Source organism: Oncorhynchus keta, chromosome 3 (genome assembly GCF_023373465.1).
Source record: "Oncorhynchus keta strain PuntledgeMale-10-30-2019 chromosome 3, Oket_V2, whole genome shotgun sequence".
Lineage (NCBI taxonomy): Eukaryota > Metazoa > Chordata > Actinopteri > Salmoniformes > Salmonidae > Oncorhynchus > Oncorhynchus keta.
Window position 1 is genome coordinate 18031218 of NC_068423.1, and position 19738 is coordinate 18050955.

Below are 19738 nucleotides of genomic sequence, written 5' to 3' on the forward strand. Positions count from 1 at the left end.
TTAATTCAATGAGTTCTGTATTTTGGTATTTTTGTCATGTCACATATAGAGCAGCTCTTGCATATGTACAGTTCTAATCTCTCTAGGAATGCTTATCAGGCACATTGACATTGAAAAATAGAATAGATTATTCTAAGCAGCATTTTAAGTTTGTTAAATATACAACATACAATTTCATTTTTAAAGAAAATATCTACAAGTTCTTCTTGTTACAAAAATACATATTGTTCATTGCAGCACAGGGACATTTCAAGAATGATTCAGTCTAAACATTTACTTTGCTGACTTTTAAAACCACTACAGGTGGGTTTTTAGGGAAAATAAGAGATACCATTTCAAACAGGAAAAAGCATGTGTGAAACAGGAAAGTACACAAGAATGCTCGGCACACTCTTAGAAAAAAAGGTGCTATCGAGAACCTAAAAGGGTTTTTCGGCTGTCCACATAAGAGAACCCTTTGAAGAACCCTTTTTGATTCCAGGTAGAACCCTTTTGGGTTCCATGATGAACTCATTCCACAGAGGGTTCTACCTGGAACCAAAAAAGGGTTCTCCTATGGCAACAGCTGAAGAACCCTTTTGGAGCCCTATTTTCTAAGAGTGTAGGCTTCAACTACAACTTTTACTTGTGGAAATTTGTAAAGACTTGTACTTTTAGGGGCTGCCAGAAATGTGTCCAATCTGTCCATTGAGTGCTTCTCTCACATAACTGCAAATGAACATAAACGTATTATTGTCAGAGATCTACTGTATGCAAAGACCCAATACAAGCAGAGATCTACTGTATGCAAAGACCCAATACAAACAGAGATCTACTGTATGCACAGACCCAATACAAACAGAGATATACTGTATGCAAAGACCCAATACAAACAGAGATCTACTGTATGCAAAGACCCAATACAAACAGAGATCTACTGTATGCAAAGACCCAATACAAACAGAGATATACTGTGTGCAAAGACCCAATACAAACAGAGATCTACTGTATGCACAGACCCAATACAAACAGAGATATACTGTATGCAAAGACCCAATACAAACAGAGATCTACTGTATGCAAAGACCCAATACAAACATAGATCTACTGTGTGCAAAGACCCAATACAAACAGAGATCTACTGTATGCAAATACCCAATACAAACAGAGATCTACTGTATGCAAATACCCAATACAAACAGAGATCTACTGTGTGCAAATACCCAATACAAACAGAGATCTACTGTGTGCAAAGACCCAATACAAACAGAGATCTACTGTGTGCAAATACCCAATACAAACAGAGATCTACTGTGTGCAAAGACCCAATACAAACAGAGATCTACTGTATGCAAAGACCCAATACAAACAGAGATCTACTGTATGCAAAGACCCAATACAAACAGAGATCTACTGTATGCAAAGACCCAATACAAACAGAGATCTACTGTATGCAAAGACCCAATACAAACAGAGATCTACTGTGTGCAAAGACCCAATACAAACAGAGATCTACTGTGTGCAAAGACCCAATACAAACAGAGATCTACTGTATGCAAAGACCCAATACAAACAGAGATCTACTGTGTGCAAAGACCCAATACAAACAGAGATCTACTGTGTGCAAAGACCCAATACCAACAGAGATCTACTGTATGCAAAGACCCAATACCAACAGAGATCGGCTGTGTGCAAAGACCCAATATAAACAGAGATCTACTGTGTGCAAAGACCCAATACAAACAGAGATCTACTGTGTGCAAAGACCCAATACAAACAGAGATCTACTGTATGCAAAGACCCAATACAAACAGAGATCTACTGTGTGCAAAGACCCAATACAAACAGAGATCTACTGTGTGCAAAGACCCAATACCAACAGAGATCTACTGTATGCAAAGACCCAATACCAACAGAGATCTACTGTATGCAAAGACCCAATACCAACAGAGATCTGCTGTGTGCAAAGACCCAATATAAACAGAGATCTACTGTGTGCAAAGACCCAATACATTGGCAAATTGCACTCCACATTTAGTTTCCTACCAAGATGACTTCAGTACCCTCAACGTTTGTCTATGTACATCTCGTTTTAATGCATTCAGTTGTCCCCCCAAACATTTGTCTACGTTAGGATTATAATATCTCTGTCAAACGTGAACAGATAAAATACAACCACTGCTATGTCTGCTTTTATTCTTTGGTGTTTCGAGGAGAGTGAGAAAAAGATAAATGGTATGTGAAGGGGAAAAAGCCTTTAAAACATTTGTCTAATGATCCATCATCAGAAACAAATGGTGAGGGTTATGGCGGGACCCTATCACGCCAGCCTGGACAGTTTTTATAGGGCAGTGATAATACATTAATGTTAAGCCATCCAGTAGGACTTCCAGTATAGTAGTAAACAGTCTAAACAAATCTCCACTATGTACAAGTGAACCATAATGCCCAATATGTTTTACATAGTGCACAAACAGACAGCTACACATTTCAGACAGTGTTGGCGATACTCCGCTTTTTCTAACCTTCTTCCAGAAAATCTAGTCTTACAGTACTCATATTGCATTATATGTGGTAATAACATCAAAATGGCATTGAAAGGAAGAATATAACTCATTTTTAGATAGGGATATGGTAGGCAGCCATAGCTTCCTTGTACTTGTATATGGGCGATTCTACAGAAGTGGTGCAAATTGAAGTCCCATCCCCCAAAATATATTTTTTAAACAGTTAAGTCTCCAAACCTAGGACATTTATTTACATCATGATATTTTCTAATTCAATCGAAGGCTAAACAATTTAGTACAGTCATTGTTTATACAGCTATTTCTATTAAGATGTGTTGTCCCAAACCCTGACTCCTAAACGCCATGTTTGAAAATAAAGCACATTTTTTAGGCTACAATTTGAATAGACCATCTCGAGTTATATTATTACATTGAAAGATGCTGATCTAATTAGTAGTTTTGTTTAATTTAACATTTCTTTTTCAAATAAATGCTGTCCCTCCTGTTGATGGCACTACTGAAACACACACATTTAAAGACTGTAGAATGAATGTGCCTTAAACCATACCCCTACAAATATCACCAGGTGATGGGATTATTTTTACATTAACCTTTATTTAACTAGGCGAGTCAGATAAGAACAAATTATTATTTACAATGACGGCCAAGCCCTAACGACGCTGGGCCAATTGTGCACCGCCCAATTACGGCCGGATGTGATGCAGCCTGGATTCGAACCAGTTACTGCAGTGACGCCTCTTGTATTGAAATGCAGTGTCTTAGCCCACCCCTCTCCAGAATGACCACATGGTGAGCAAGTAAGTCTTCGTGTATTTTTAAGCAGTGTCACTGCCGAACATCTAGTATAATCAATTAATATGTAAAGCACGGTTCTGCGATGTACATCTGCCCAAATGAAAGATAGCCAGCTATATGTTAGCTATGGCGATTCTTTAAAGTCCAAAATGTGTCAAAATTGTCCAAACCAAAACGGTTACGACCGAAATAATTGACACCATACAGATATATAGAGTTCTCATCTTTGTATCTGTGCCATTATGGTATCTGTGACAGCCTCACTGGTGCTATCTCCAAGTAAAGGTTTTATGCATCATGTTCTACCAACTGAGGAAGAGAGGTCCACCATGTGGGTAGTGGACAAGTGCACACTTCAGGAAAAAGTGTCAAGTATTAAGATGCATGGCCAGGAGGGCGGCTCCAACCCTCCAAGAGCCAAAACACTGACATTTGGCCAAAACATAGACACCTTTAATGTGCTATACTGTACCCTACTATACTGTGTTATACTATAATGTACTGTGCTCTACTATACTCAAATTCATCCTACTTGAGTTTCTTACAATTTATTAAAAGGGCTCATGAACTCAAAACCACACAAATTCAGGGTTATAGCCACCTAGTGTGTTTGCTCCATGGATCTCTATGATTGACACTTGACACAGAAACGCCTGGTATTTTGCCAAAATAAAGCTAGGTAACGTGATCATTTAAACAACTAAAAACACAATTAAATTAGATGCAGAAGTAATTCAATCAATCAACATTTCACAGAGAACAAACAAGATTATATTTATGTTTTTACTATTTTGTTATGCAAATTAAATCTGTAAATCAAAATGATCACTACTGTGCACGGTTCTCCCTTTACCGCAACTTGTTCACTATGTTTCCATAGTTACATATTTAGTAGGGTGGTAAGGAATACAGGTCAAATATGCAATACAAAGTGTACAAGTAGCTTATACAGTATGTCTACCTGACATATGTTGGAAGACAAGTTTGGGGGAAAAAAAAATAGGATACAAATTCTTACAAAAATTCAGCCCCCGATTTGCACATTTTCTGTAGAATGACCCATAAGCTATAACATGGGGCTTTTGACTCCGCTAGGCTGAATGGGGCGGCAGGGTAGCCCCATTCAGGTTGCAAGTTCAAACCCCCGAGCTGACAAGGTACAAATCTGTCGTTCTGCCCCTGAACAGGCAGTTAACCCACTGTTCCTAGGCCGTCATTGAAAATAAGAATTTGTTCATAACTGACTTGCCTAGTTAAATAAAGGTTAAAAAAATAATTTAAAAAAAACAAGGAATTTGATATGAAGAGCGGTTTGGATTTTGCACTCCACTGAAAGAGAGACACGTGGGGAAAGGCACTACCATAGTTAAAGCGGCACTCATTAGTAGAAACAATAAAGCCTATTCCCCCGTCCTGATTTCAGTAAAAGCTAAGGATGGGGCTGGAGAAATGCAACCACTCAAATTTATAGACAGAGCTATGGATGCAAGAACTGACCTTCCATGATATTACAATTATAGTTTTAACCATGTTTTGAGGATATATACAGTTTGTTTACATTTACATTGGAGTAAAACAAGCTTATATTTTGGGTTCAGATTGGGTACGACAGTTGAACTAAGCTCGTGAGGCATTTATAAGTTAAATTCTTCAAGAATCAATGGGTATATATGGTTCATTTATATGGCCAAAAATGGATGTTGCAACTGCTGATTGCCCCTTTAATGATTAAAAACAGAAGGGGAGAGGTCATGTAAGACACTAAATCCAGCATAGATAGGAGATAGGGGGAAATATTATGGGCCGTTTGCCAGTGTACAACTTTGTCTTGGAATATCTTTCTTGTGTTGCGTAACAGTGGATTACTAGTCATTTCACTTTGTATTATTCTGAACATTTGAGTGATGTGGCAGGTCTTCACACTTCAGTCAATTACATTTTGGTACGTTTCCAAGCATTAATACACCATGATATGCAGGCATGTTCTTAAACCCTTGTTGCGCTTTAGAAAGATATCATACAAGAACAGAATGAGATTAGAGGCAATAACGGACTACTGCATGCAGATGATAGGAAGACGTGGTCCTTGTCTCTTGTGCCAGGCACATCCATTCATTGTGTAGTCTGTCAATGGGCTGTTAGTGCAGGAGTAGTCCCACATCTCTCTCCGTCAACCAAAGTCTATCCGTGGCCGATATTCTAGTACCATTGGGTAGGCCTGAAAGAGAGAGATGACATTGGTCACCCTGGGACAGAATCCACTACAACGGAGACAATCAGAGAGTAAGTAACGTAGACGTTCTAACATTGTAACAGCGGTGGGAAAAGTACCCAATTGTCATACTTGAGTAAAAAAAAAATATTATTATTATTTATTTTTTACAAATGAAGCATTGTGTTTAGTGAGTCCGCCAGATATGATGCAGTAGGGATGACCAGGGATTTTGTCTTTAAGAGCGGGAATTGGACAATTTTCTTGTCCAACCAGGCATTCAAAATGTAACAAGTACTTCTGAGTATCAGGGAAAATGTATGGAGTAAAGTACATTAATGTCTTTAGGAATGTAGTGAAATAAAAGTTCTCAAATATAAATAGTAAAGTACAGATACCCCAAAAAACAACTTAAGTAGTACTTTAAAGTATTTTTACTTAAGTACTTTACACCACTGCATTGTAAGAATAGCATATGAACAGTAGGCTTGCAGGGGGCCTTTCTACCTAGAACACAAAAACAACACAATCTGACGTGCTGCTTCATCTATATGGATTGTAGCTTCGTAGCCAGGATATGCTGCAGTGGAAGGAAAGGTATGAGAGCAGAGCAGAGGGAGCGCGATAAGGAGAGAAAAGTCTGATGCCAAAGCAGGTGAAAGAGAAAGACACTCCACAGACACATCATATCAAGCCGGTCTATTTTTAGACAGGCCGGTAGACATGCAGCAGCGGTAGGCAGGAGACACCTACGTACAATCACTAAGAGAAGGGGAATTAGTCGGCCCACACTGACCCACTTTCTGGTCATTTGGTCCAGGGGAGGACAGGGATTCATTCTAGGCACAGAACTATCACCTATTCTGCACAGTGGGACAATCTGCCCCATATGCCAAATTTGGTCATGTGAGGTCAGTAATACTGTCATCTGATTATATTTGGGGGGTCAACGTTGATTATACTACATTAAATATTGTTCTTATAAGCTAGAGGACTTTACTGCTGCCTTCCTTGGATTCGGTTCTTGGAATCAGAACATTCTGCGTAAGGACTGAGGAGTGAAGACGAGGGTATTTTAAGCTTGCCAGAACCTGTCTTTAACACTAAATTAGCAGTGTATCATTCAAAACAAGGAAATCAATTGAATGATTAAAACTGTGCAGTTTACTTGGCCTTAGGGGTGTTGTATGTTGTAACTAAACCAGGGCTTAGTGCTGAATGATTAACCAAAATGTTGGTAATTTTTTTTAAACAGATTGTCCCACTTTGACGGTTCATTTATTTTAATTTAATTTTGTTCTACTTTTTCATGTGAGCTCAATGCACAGTTCCTCTAGAGAGAAATCAAATCAAGCCCAAACTGTGCGATGTAGTAGGGAGTTGTAGTTTCCAACAGGCCAATATTCTACATAGTTTTGGACAGAAAACATGGTAATTAACTACAATGACCATAATCCATTGCGTGCCTACTTGTCCGGTCTGTGTATGGCAGACAGAGCGGGAGAGAGAAGAGGCGGAAGAAGAACATGCGATGGAGAGGATAGAGAGCAGTTGTTTCGGGAAGTATCTCTACCTGAAAATACATGATCTTGGTGATTGATAATAGGTACTCAGCAGTCATAATAGTATGCCTTATTTACTGCTACTTATTTACTACTAAAAATATTGATTTTGTCAGACAGCATAGGCAGCAGCTCTATAGAGATGATCAATTGGAATGACATAATGTCATCAAATAAAACCAATGTAAAATACACAACTAAAATATTTAATTGAAGTAATGTGAATAAATTGTGGCTAATAATTACTACCATCATGGAACTTTTATTAATTGTTTTATTTTGTGTAGTAGGAGCATTCAACCCACATAATGCATAGTGCATTTCTTGTTTAAAATTATAGAATCCAAAATCGGTGAATATAATTTTAGAATTGAACTGAAACCGAACAGACCTCAAAAAGCACTAATCGCTCAGCACTATTAAAAGACCCCTCTATTGAGCCAGTGGTGATAAGCTGGCTGTGGAAGGGTAGAGTGTCAGGCGATGAGCCCAGGAACAGGCACCCTGCTGGGGCAGCTGTCAGGGGCCTTCACTGCTTTCCTCACCTGTCTTCTTGGACGAATAGAGCGATTTATGACCTAACCCTGTGCTGCCGGATCCCAGACCTGCCTATCTAAAAGTGACAATCATGAGCAATGGAATGAGCAGCCAAGGCGCCCGGCTAGCAAAAGTCTTATGAGGTCAAACTTAAGTGTGTTAGTTAGTTAGCCTAGCACACATTGCAGAAGACTTGGGGGCACTTAGTTTAAGCATGGTTGACTGAAGTTCAAGTGAGGATATAGTGACCACAACATAGGCCTATCTTTTGTGAGGTGAACAAGAGGAACGTGGATTAATTGAGGAAGAGAAGCAGCCATATTTCAACAGCATTTTACCATGACCTCGCAATACCTTACAAGCCTTGCAAATGTCTCCAATAGTGTATAGTACCATTACGACGCACTGGGAAACAACAACTTAATTCACCATTCCACTTTGCAGCTTTCTTTCTTTCACGGAAGAGGCATCCAAACATGCTTTGATGCGAACCTATAGTACCAGACACATCTTACTGCTGGCCTGTAATAAGCTCTGCTAACCATGTCACTACCACTTCCTGCATCAGTTCACACAGTAGAGTGATGGTGGCATTTTAGACGGCTAACCAGCTAATCGGCTTAAAGCCAAGCACTGACTCTTATGGAGACTAGTATGACTACAGCACCGTCATTCAGCGGCCACAGCTTATCCCCTGGAGAGAACGGTACGGGGTTTAGCATCTTTATAAATGAAGGAAATGGGGGCGGGGGCATTGATATCATTGGGGGTTTACTTACGGTTTCACCGCGAAGTCTCCACCGCGTCATGTAGATGAACTCCATGGTGTGGTCTTTTCCCATGATCTCCCCGTTGCATAGGACGTCTAGCTGCAAGGGGACACGGAGGCTGGTGACTAAGAATTAGACTACTATGGGATGACAGTCAGAGCACAGGCTGCTAGAGAAGAGGACTAGAGTTATACATATCTCCCTTTCTCATACTGTTCAAACAAAAGAACAAGGACTCAAATATCTCAATGGGGAGAATGTGACAGACATTGTACATAGAGAAAGCTGGGTAACATTTTATAATAGCTTTCATTAGAAATGTGTATGAATGTTTTTAAATGCCTACAAATGTTTATAAATGCTAGAAGGTAGCAATGGTACAGTCACTACTTCTAAATAGTTAGTGAAAGTGTTACTGTGTGTATAGCATTTATGCAATCTTAGTGCTCTGGAACCCACACTCTTAGAAAACAAAAGGGTTCCAAAAGGGGTTTTCCCCATAGGAGAACCCTTTTTGGATTCCATGTAGAACCCTTTTTGGAAAAAGTTCCATGTAGACCCCAAGAGTTCTACCTGGATCCAAACATGTTCTACCTGGATCCAAAAAGGGTTATCCTATGGGACAGCCGAAGAAGCCTTTTAGGTTTTAGAGCGCAGGTCTTTCCCAAAGAGCGCAGGTCTTTCCCAAAGAGCGCAGGTCTTTCCCAAAGAGCGCAGGTCTTTCCCAAAGAGCGCAGGTCTATTTCTAAGAGTGTAGCGAGAGTAAGTACAGCTTGCCTGCGAACAAGGCCAGCCCTTTCCCCCTCAACACTGAAGACACAGGAGAGGCTGCTGGAGACTGCTTTATATGAGGCCCACACAAAACGAATATTCAATAGCATGGGCTTAATATCGGTCATACAGTAGATACATACAAAAGGGTATAGAGCACGTACAAAAGCTTAGTTTGTTACCTCATAAGAACTTGGAAGCTTTAACTTCAAGCTGAGAAACTTCTTGATTGTTCCGACTGTCACTCGAGTCGAGCAGCGTATAAATTTCTTCATTAAACCCTAGAGTGGAGGTTCAGAAGATGAATTCAACGATTCAGGCACATTTATTCAGAATTATGTGAAGAGCATGCAAATCCATACGTTTCAAAGAGCCATTTTCTGGTTAATTAATTTTTTATTTTTATGAATGCATAATTAAGTTCAGTTAGTGTATTTAATACTAATAGCATCCCTTTGGCACAGAGAATCATTCTATATTATACCTCAATATGAAACCATTATGATCCTCTCTCCTCTCCTCTCCCTCTCCCCCCCCACCCCCACCCCAAACCACATATTTGCTGACCAGCTTTCAATGACAGCCCAGGAAATAAAGGAGAACCACACAACAACAAAAGATCACGTGAAAGAAACGTGTTTTTCAGACACGTGAACAAATCAGAATTATTATTTATATTTTTCACAAGTCAGACACGTGGTTTTCGGACAAGTGTGAAGTTTCACAGGTACATTGTTTTACCCTCATGTGAAGAAAAAAAATCCCCACGTGACATTTGTTTTCCGCACATTTATTTTTCACATGTTTCATTTTCACCACTTCCAGCTACATCTGGTCTCCCATCCAGAGACCGACCCAGCAGTGGGATGCAGGGTGCTAATGTTGCTGGAATGAATGTGCCAAAACTTGCAACTGGGAAAAAAGGCCAGGGTAACATAACCAAAGATAGGGAACACTTCTGGGAAAAGGGAGACATTTTATTTAAATCACATTGTCAGTTATTTATTTTTTTATCACTGAAAAACATTTTTTTGCATCCATTTACAATGAATTTTGTTCTTGCATTTCAAAATTATTTCCTTGCAATACATTTTTTTTTTTTTTTACTTTGGGTTCCTGTTTTTCGTTAGATGTCATTATTTTTTGTTTGAAATCCTAAGAATTTTTGTTCTGGACTTCAGTAGTTTTCCTTGATCTTATTGGCACAAAAGTAACTCGCTCAATAGAGAATTGCACCATATAATAAACACTATTACTCCCTGCCACAGTTTCAGTAAAAACGTGAGGGATGGGGCTGGAGAAATGCGACCACTCAAATCCATTGACTACGCTATGGATGCAAGGACTGACCAGCCATGATATCAACATTATAGTTTTAACCAGGTTTTTAGCCTATACAGCGGTTGTTTACATTTACTTTTGTTTACAAACAATGGAGTAAAACAAGTGTATAATTTTGGGTTCTGGTGGGTACGACAGTTGAACTAAGCTCATTTATCCGTTTTATATTTAAGAATCAATGGGTTCATATCATTTACTTCGAAGTCCAAAAATGTATGTGGCAACTAAGGATTGCCCCTTTAGCAAGCAGTGACCTTCATACAACAGAACTATGTCTGTTTCTACCGGATCCATTAACCTGCCTACAACACATTTATTCTGTCCACTGTTCTGCAAATGTCTTGCAAAATCGTTCCCTTGTCCCGCATTTGGGCTGTTTAGATGTGGTCACCTGTTCCAGATTCAGGGTTTTCCTTTCATATTTCAAGGTAGCACGTTAGTAGGTGGGGTGCACCGATCGGTATCACCTCATTAGTAAGTACGTGTTACACCAGTGCTGGCTTGCCCATCTCGTTAGTCAGAAGGTGCTAGCCCAGGTGGTATTTAAGAGTGGCTGGGCCAGTGCTCCGGTGGTTCTTGAGAGAGTGGGAATGAGAGATGTTGGAAGTGCTTGAACGCGGAATAGCACTTCCTCTTTGAGTGTGATAAAAACAAAAGCCTTTTATCATGCGTTCTCCCCTTTGGTTTGCTCAACTTGCCTTTAGATCCATATTATAACTTGGTGTGGGTTTTTATTTTGGTTAGCCTTTTCTTGGACAAATTTAGTGGGTATGGCCAACATTAAGTGGACAACCCCCGTGAGATTCTTTAAGAACCCCTACTAAAACCCAACTGTATTTTAGTTGTCAGTGATTTGCTTTGTTAATTATCTTTGTTGCGAGTGACATTTTGAGTTTGTAAGGAGAATAACATTATTTCAACCCCACATTTGAGAGTGAGTTTTTCACCAGCATTTTACATGTGAAACTGCAAATGTGATTTTCATGTGAATGTTTTTCACATGTAAAACTGCATATCCAATTTTCTTATGAGGTGAAAACATGTTATTCTCCTCACACGTGAAAAAGGTGGCGTTAACATGTGAAATCTAAATTGAATACAGTAAATACGGTTTCACGTGAGAAATGTAAGCTCAACGTGAAAAACAGTCATTTCACATGTGAAACTGCTAATTTAACATGTGCTTTCTTTGTTGTTATAAGGGCACAGCATCATTGTCTATCTATAATCTATTCAACTCACATTCTGAGATGTTAGACAGTTAGAAGGACATAGTTAAAAGGACATCAACCTAAAAAAGTGGGAGGAATAATGTTAGAGAGACAGGGAAGAGGGAACAGAAGAAAAAAAAGAACAGAGCAGCAGGGAAGAGATACCTCTCCACCATGACTTACCTTAACAACGCTCTCTCCCACCAGACTGTCTACGCAACAGCAGCCAAGACAGATGGCTATCTGCGGGTCACTCCTGTGGTAGTCTCCATCCCCACCACCACCACCACCATCGTCGTCATCCAGCCTGGATCTCTTCGATCGGGGGCCGTCTTCTATGACAAAATAAATGGATAAGTATGTTACGTGTGAGCAAGAGAGTATACAAGTTGAGCTTGTTTTCCTTGAATTCATATAAAACTGTGAAAAGACCATTCACAATAGGGCGGTTTTGATTGATACCGATGTCTTTCGCTTTTCACCTAGAAATGCAATATCATAAAAGGCCTTTGGGACAAACTGTCGATCGTCATATTGCCATGGGGATGGCATTTGCGTCTGGTGGACCGAATCCATCCATATTTTTAGTAATTCTGTTGTTTCCATGTGATTTGGACATCATAAACAGGGGGGGATCTCATCAATGCCTTGTAGAGAGTGCTGTTAAAACATCCCCCTTCCTCCTCCCCTTCTCTCAGCCACCTACAGTCACTGCAACAATGCAACCTGAGTCATAACTCCTCTCTGTCTTTGTCTGCTCACTGATCTCTCCCCACATAGAGTCTCCTTACCCATCGCCTCAATAACCAATCACAGCCCACCTCTGCCCACCCGAGTGGGTTCATTCTGGTCCCTCCTGAGGAGGGTCTTGGTCTTCATGGATACACTAACGCAGATCATTTACCTTCTCCATTCTCCTTCCACTTTCGACTCCTCCAGAACTCGATCTCCTGCTGTTGTTCTTCTAGTCAATAAACAAAAAGAGAACATATGAATGAATACACAGGGTAGGAGTTTTATCATTCAGGTCAAGTAGAAAACAGCTTGGCCTACGATCAAATGCAAGATTTATATCTGATGTTGGTGGATACTAAAATGACATCACTCACTTTCTCTTAGCCCAGGAACGAGTTTGAAAATTATTTCCTCTAAAGTGTTGTCCAACCTGGTGAAAGAATGAGACGTAAAGGAAGAATAAAAGTACACACACAAACTTATTCCCAGACATTGCATCTGTGGGCTGGGCACTGGGTGAGGTCTTCAGTTGTAACCTTGGCTCCAGAATGGTGTCCAGCTGTTGCCTGGATCTCACTCCATCCTCGCCCAGCCCACACCAGTCTTACCATCTCACTAGTCGGGTGGACAACTAAAGGGTGTAAACTCAGATCTGCCAAATTCCAGCTAGGGCCAGTTCAGTAGTGCAAAGGCCAGCATGTTTTTACCTTACTGATGGTAATCTATTCAGTAGCATTCATTCATTATCATCCTGTGATTCTCAATAGGGAAAATATAAATGCAGATGAGATTCTGTTAGATGTAAAATTAGGTGTATTACCTTAACATCTCTCGAGGGTTGGTTTCATGGACTTGGATGCCACATTTGGGGCAGTCGTTGCTGTCTTCAAAGTGTTGGACGATGCAACTTTTACAAACTGTTGACAGATGAAAGGAGAGAGAGACAAAGAATGGTTGATTTTCTCCAAATACAGACCTAAAGGAAATATGGATTTTTATCACACCATTCAGGTGGCAAAGAAATGCCAAGATGACTGCAGTTTCTCTTTTCACATCCATTTCTCTCCAATAACCTTCACAATAAAAGGATTATGTGTTGAAAACCAGAAGGAATAGCATTCTAATTTCTAAAGTTTGAACTTGATACGCGTCAGAGTATCTGTTGAGCCTCGAAGCATGACTAAAAACTCAGTCCTGCAGTTGAAATTGAAACTGTTGACAAGCAGGGAGATAAGGAAGTAGTGGGTATAGCCTGGCCGGTTCTAGATGCATCCATCACACTGTAGCCAATACGACAGAACACACAGACACACAGAAACAGTGTCAATACCACAACACACACACAATAATGTATAGCTTTATCTTTCTTTGAACACCTAATCCGATTCCATGCAATACTGAGCGGAGGATTAGGCCTATATCCTATGATGTGACGTCACCAAACATCAGAAAAAAAAAGATCAGCAATATCTGTCACAAGAGCAGAAATATAGGTCAGTCTGCACTCTAGCAATTTCCATGTAAACAGTATATGCTTATTCACTATGCACTGGCCTATAGCCTAGATCAACGTATAGTATTATAGGGAGCCATGATTACGTTCCATCTCAAAAAACAGATAAAGCAACACGTTACGGCGACACTCCCCCATGTGACCTACTTGTTGTGTGTATACAGTGCAAAAATATTCGGCCCCCTTGAACTTTGCGACCTTTTGCCACATTTCAGGCTTCAAACAAAGATATAAAACTGTATTTTTTTGTGAAGAATCAACAACAAATGGGACACAATCATGAAGTGGAACGACATTTATTGGATATTTCAAACTTTTTTAACAAATCAAAAACTGAAAAATTGGGTGTGCAAAATTATTCAGCCTCTTTACTTTCAGTGCAGCAAACTCTCTCCAGAAGTTCAGTGAGGATCTCTGAATGATCCAATGTTGACCTAAAGGACTAATGATGATAAATACAATCCACCTGTGGGTAATCAAGTCTCCGTATAAATGCACCTGCACTGTGATAGTCTCAGAGGTGCGTTAAAAGCGCAGAGAGCATCATGAAGAACAAGGAACATACCAGGCAGGTCCGAGATACTGTTGTGAAGAAGTTTAAAGCCGGATTTGGATACAAAAAGATTTCCCAAGCTTTAAACATCAAGGAGCACTGTGCAAGTGATAATATTGAAATGGAAGAAGTATCAGACCACTGCAAACCTGGCCGTCCCTCTAAACTTTCAGCTCATACAAGGAGAAGACTGATCAGAGATGCAGCCAAGAGGCCCATGATCACTCTGGATGAACTGCAGAGATCTACAGCTGAGGTGGGAGACTCTGTCCATAGGACAACAATCAGTCGTATATTGCACAAATCTGGCCTTTATGGAAGAGTGGCAAGAAGAAAGCCATTTCTTAAAGATATCCATAAAAAGTGTCGTTTAAAGTTTGCCACAAGCCACCTGGGAGACACACCAAACATGTGGAAGAAGGTGCTCTGGTCAGATGAAACCAAAATTGAACTTTTTGGCAACAATGCAAAACGTTATGTTTGGCGTAAAAGCAACACAGCTCATCACCCTGAACACACGATCCCCACTGTCAAACATGGTGGTGGCAGCATCATGGTTTGGGCCTGCTTTTCTTCAGCAGGGACAGGGAAGATGGTTAAAATTGATGGGAAGATGGATGGAGCCAAATACAGGACAATTCTGGAAGAAAACCTGATGGAGTCTGCAAAAGACCTGAGACTGGGACGGAGATTTGTCTTCCAACAAGACAATGATCCAAAACATAAAGCAAAATCTACAATGGAATGTTTCAAAAATAAACATATCCAGGTGTTAGAATGGCCAAGTCAAAGTCCAGACCTGAATCCAATTGAGAATCTGTGGAAAGAACTAAACTGCTGTTCACAAATGCTCTCCTTCCAACCTCACTGAGCTTGAGCTGTTTTGCAAGGAGGAATGGGAAAAAAATCTCTCAATGTGCAAAACTGATAGAGACATACCCCAAGCGACTTACAGCTGGTGGCGCTACAAAGTATTCACTTAAGGGGGCTGAATAATTTTGCACGCCCAATTTTTCAGTTTTTGATTTGTTAAAAAAGTTTGATATCCAATAAATGTCGTTCCACTTCATGATTGTGTCCCACTTGTTGTTGATTCTTCACAAAACAATACAGTTTTATATCTTTATGTTTGAAGCCTGAAATGTGGCAAAAGGTCGCAAAGTTCAAGGGGGCCGAATACTTTCGCAAGGCACTGTATACTGACATGTATGTGTAACTGATAGATGCGCACACACACACACACACACACATTACATGTTAATGTTTTTAAATGTACGTACAGTGACCTCGGTAAAGTATTTAGAGCCATTCACTTTTTCCACATTTAGTTACATTACAGTCTTATTCTTTTCACCCCTTTTCTCCCAAATTTCATGATATCCAATTGGTAGTTACAGTCTTGTCGAGAGCTTAACCCAGAAGCCAGCCTGTGTCGGAGGAAAAACGCCGTACACCTGGCAACCGTGTCAGCGTGCACGGTTGCCAGGTGTACGGTGGTGGTGGTAGTAGCATCATGCTGTGGGGATGTTTTTCAGCGGCAGGGACTGGGAGACCAGTCAGCAGCGAGGTATCGATGAATGGAGAAAAGTACCGAAAGATCCTTGATGAAAATCTGCTCCAGAGTGCTCAGGACCTCAGACTGGGGCGAAGGTTCACCTTCCAACAGGACAACAACCCTAAGCACACAGCAAAGACAACGCAGAAGTGGCTTCAGGACAAGTCTCTGAATGTCCTTGAGTGGCCCAGCCAGAGCCCGGACTTGAACCCGATCGAACATCTCTGGAGAGAACAGAAAATAGCTGTGCAGCGATGCTCCCCATCCAACCTGACAGAGCTTGAGAGGATCTGCAGAGATTAATGGGAAAAACTGTCGCCATTGGCGTCAGCTAATGGGCATCCTAATAAAGTCAACAACAAATAAACAATCCTCACATACATCAATCTGCTGTCTCAATCAACCAATACTATGTCAGAACAACATGTCACATGTTCTTTCAATAGCCAGCACACCACGGCACACACTTTTGTTTCCATTAAAGTCCATTTAGGGACGAGTGTTGAAAATGTATGTGAGCTAGAAACACTATAGTGGAATGCATTGGACGATTGTTTGTTAAATGTGTCAAAGTGGTTATAATTGTCCCATATAAACTAAACTAATGTATAGCTGTTTAATTGCATTCTGACTACTGTATTTTTTATTTAAAATGTAACTAGGCAAGTCAGTTAAGAACAAATTATTATTTACAATGACAGCCTGCACCGGCCAAACCCTAACCTGGATGACACTGGGCCAATTGTGTGCCGCTATGGGACTCCCAATCACGTCCGGTTGTGATACAGCCTGGAATCGATTCTGGCTATGTAGTGACGCCTCTAGCACTGAGGTACAGTGCCTTAGACCGCTGCGCCACTCTGGAGGTTACAATGAAATAGCGTAGACTAATATCAAAGACATGTTTTGCTGGGGATCTCTGAAATATACTGACATACACAGGGAAAGCAATCATAAAACAGCCAAACCATGCTGTACTAAGCAGCTGCTGATATTTTTCATTATGGCTAGGGTTCAATCTGACTTCTATGACAGTAAAGAAGTGACTTTGGCTTCAAACAAACTGGACCCAAACTGCTCATCCTGTGTGGAGGATATTTGTTGTCATGGTGACTGAACCCACTGATCACTTGAGATGTGTCATTCCTGGAAGTGAGCTTTTGCATCTGCCGTTCTCTTCCAATAAAACATTCAGTTCAGATGGAGAGGGCAGAAATGGAGAAGGAGACCATGTAATATGATATGTAAATCATGCAGGATGACACAGAGGAGATGGACAGAGCGCGCTCTTGACATTCATAGCACTGTGACTGTGCAAGGCCATTGTATAAAACAACAAATAAAACAGCCAACTGATTCTGCGAGCTCTAAAATCCCAGCCACCTTTTAGTGGTGCCATAGATGCCATTTGACATTTTATTAAATGTCCATACTACACCAAAATAAACAATAATTTCTAGTAGGGGCTGTTAGATGTAATGTATATCTAATAGAATACACAAATATGCCTGGATATACTGTAACCTATGCAATAGTGAAATTGTGTTTTTCTGGTATAGCCTACATTACATGATGCCATGATGATTGTGGCACCTGAGAGAGAGAGAAAGAGAGAAGGGGGGTGGTCTTACAGGTGTGCAGGCACTCTGTCACCGTGGTGGGCTTGATCAGGTATCCTTTGCACACGTAGCATGTGATAAAGTGGTTGAAATCCTTGACCAGGTGCTTTCTCGGTGAGGTCATCTTGGACCAGAGCAGGAGTGGTGATGAATGGGAGTGTTGTGTATTTGGGGGAAAGGAATGATGGGAGGATGGGGGCTGGAGGTCAGTGTTCACAGGACTTTCTGCAATGCTCCACACTGTTGGGTTTTCCCCTTCAGTCGCTTCATCTTAATTCAGGTTTCCCCTCCAGGGAGATATCAAGTGTGCTGCGTTTTCATCTCTGTGGTGCTGTGGGTGTCTGTCAATTAAAGTAGAAAGCAGTGTTATTTGGGTATATCCCATGCTACACGTATGACATGGTTATGTCAGAAATATATCAACTTGATTGCAAAGTTGCATTAGTTTAATGAAATTGAACAAACATGTACCAAGGTATCACATCATCTTCTACATATTTGACCAAAACAAATGGATACAGGTGCATACGTGCGTTTCACCTTTATGCCCCGCCCCCTCGATGTTCTTAGCATCGAAAGCAACTTCAGTTCCTTCCAAAGATTGTTATGATTTAAGTGTTTAATCCCTTAATAGTAACAGTAATATAATGGAAATAGTATTTTGGAATCCAATGTTTGGAGACTACTTTGGTTAGCCTTTTCAAGCGGAATGACACAATGTATCGAGAACAATATGTACCCATTGGACGGACTTGCAAGATATTTTCGCTGCAGGATCATTATGCTTAGTTGCATGATCCCAACGTTGTTTATAATATCAGTTTAGAGTTCAGGCATTGACTAGCTTGGGTAGGCTATGACTAGAATATTCTGAGAGGAAATGTCATATGATAGAATTGTCACAGATTTGATAGCAAAAAAAAAATCGTCAACACGCAGCAAGGAAATACATCGAGGATGGTCCCCTTTACAGTGACACAATTGTGTCTTATGTCCCTCATCATCACCAGGAAATCATACGCGTCATTCTTTGCGTCACCCACGATATTGCGCGAACAACACTATGGATGGTGAGTTTGACATAGTAGGCTACATACCCTGAAAAACTGACTTAAGATTTAAGTTGTTGCCATTTAAGTCGTGTAGGCAAATTGTTGGGACCGTACACCGTTACGTCGATCACTAAGATATAAAATAAACTAACGCCACGGCACACACTTGACTAAGATCAAAAAGCACATGTCCATAACTTGATAGCCCATATGACACATGATCGCATTCCCAACCCACCCAAACTTTACTATCACAGCACCTACCGGAAAAGGATACGAACAAGCATCGCTTGCTCGGCTTCTGAGTATCGAGTAGTAAACGCATTGCTTACCTTCCAGTTCAAGGCTCCATGGTCGAGATGGTGTGATCTTATCCGATAATTATACAACCTACAACGCCGTATGGTGTGCGCACCGACGTTACATTAAAGTAGCGCTGAATACGGAACTGGTTTCAGAATATAGGCTAGATGATAGGAGAGAGCGGCGGAGGAGGATCCAGCGCTTGTTTACGCATTGCTGCTTTATTTTCATTCCACGACAGATACATTCTGATTGGACACAAACTAGGACGCAGCCTTCAATTAACAACTTCTGTAGTCCAGTAAAATGTTGTCTATAATATGATTAACACAACCCACTGGGCACACAACTTTAATTCAACGCGGAAATGTTGGTAATATTAGGTTGAGAAGTTAATCAATGAGATTTCCGCCTTTATTCACGACTCAACAACAGCCAGGAGTTTATTGTATTCCCAATGTGTTATCACTATGCTTTCAAGAATCTAAAAGCACAACCAAATTCCAAACAATGTCTGATTTTTGGTTTAGTTGTCATATAAATGTGTTAGCACTGCGCTTTCAACTTTTTAAACGAACAAGAAAGTCCCAATCGGAATGTCAGATATTTTGTATTTATGCTAAAACTCAATGAGTTGTTACAGTGTTTCATATACTAGAACAACCAACCAAATGGCCTGGATTGCAGTTGAGATTACATTAA

At 40.5% G+C, this 19738-nt stretch overlaps 2 protein-coding genes across 3 annotated transcripts in view; one reads left to right on the forward strand and one right to left on the reverse strand.

Annotated features, from left to right (window-relative positions):
- On the reverse strand, positions 1 to 19242 carry LOC118368272 (polycomb group RING finger protein 5-B-like). Of its 2 annotated transcripts, none has more exons than XM_035752267.2 (9): positions 19066 to 19242; positions 17694 to 18022; positions 13262 to 13358; positions 12816 to 12871; positions 12611 to 12667; positions 11890 to 12041; positions 9337 to 9435; positions 8393 to 8482; positions 1 to 5520 (listed from the first exon to the last, which is right to left on the reverse strand). In XM_035752267.2, the coding sequence occupies exons 2-9, from the start codon at positions 17803 to 17805 to the stop codon at positions 5473 to 5475; spliced, it is 711 nt and encodes a 236-aa protein (XP_035608160.1). In that variant the 5' UTR covers positions 17806 to 18022; positions 19066 to 19242; the 3' UTR covers positions 1 to 5472. The 2 variants fall into 2 exon arrangements, with proteins under 2 accessions (XP_035608160.1, XP_035608142.1); XM_035752249.2 differs by having other exon boundaries at positions 12611 to 12670; positions 19066 to 19241.
- The window catches only part of LOC118368259 (ankyrin repeat domain-containing protein 1-like), a 23361-nt gene continuing 22320 nt past the window's right edge, over positions 18698 to 19738 (forward strand). The window contains exon 1 of the mRNA XM_035752229.2: positions 18698 to 18751. Within this exon, the coding sequence (XP_035608122.1) occupies positions 18745 to 18751 (7 nt within the window). The 5' untranslated portion in view covers positions 18698 to 18744. The remainder of the gene's footprint in view (positions 18752 to 19738) is intronic.

What these genes read in the sequence shown, in the direction of transcription:
- LOC118368272 (XM_035752249.2), bottom strand. Translation starts at nt 17,805, where the DNA reads ATGACCTCACCGAGAAAGCACCTGGTCAAGGATTTCAACCACTTTATC. An exon ending in CGTTCCTGGGCTAAGAGAAA is followed by an intron (nt 12,671 to 12,815) that starts GTGAGTGATGTC and finishes TTTATTGACTAG; the next exon opens with AAGAACAACAGCAGGAGATC. An exon ending in TGGGAGAGAGCGTTGTTAAG is followed by an intron (nt 9,436 to 11,889) that starts GTAAGTCATGGT and finishes CCTCCACTCTAG; the next exon opens with GGTTTAATGAAGAAATTTAT.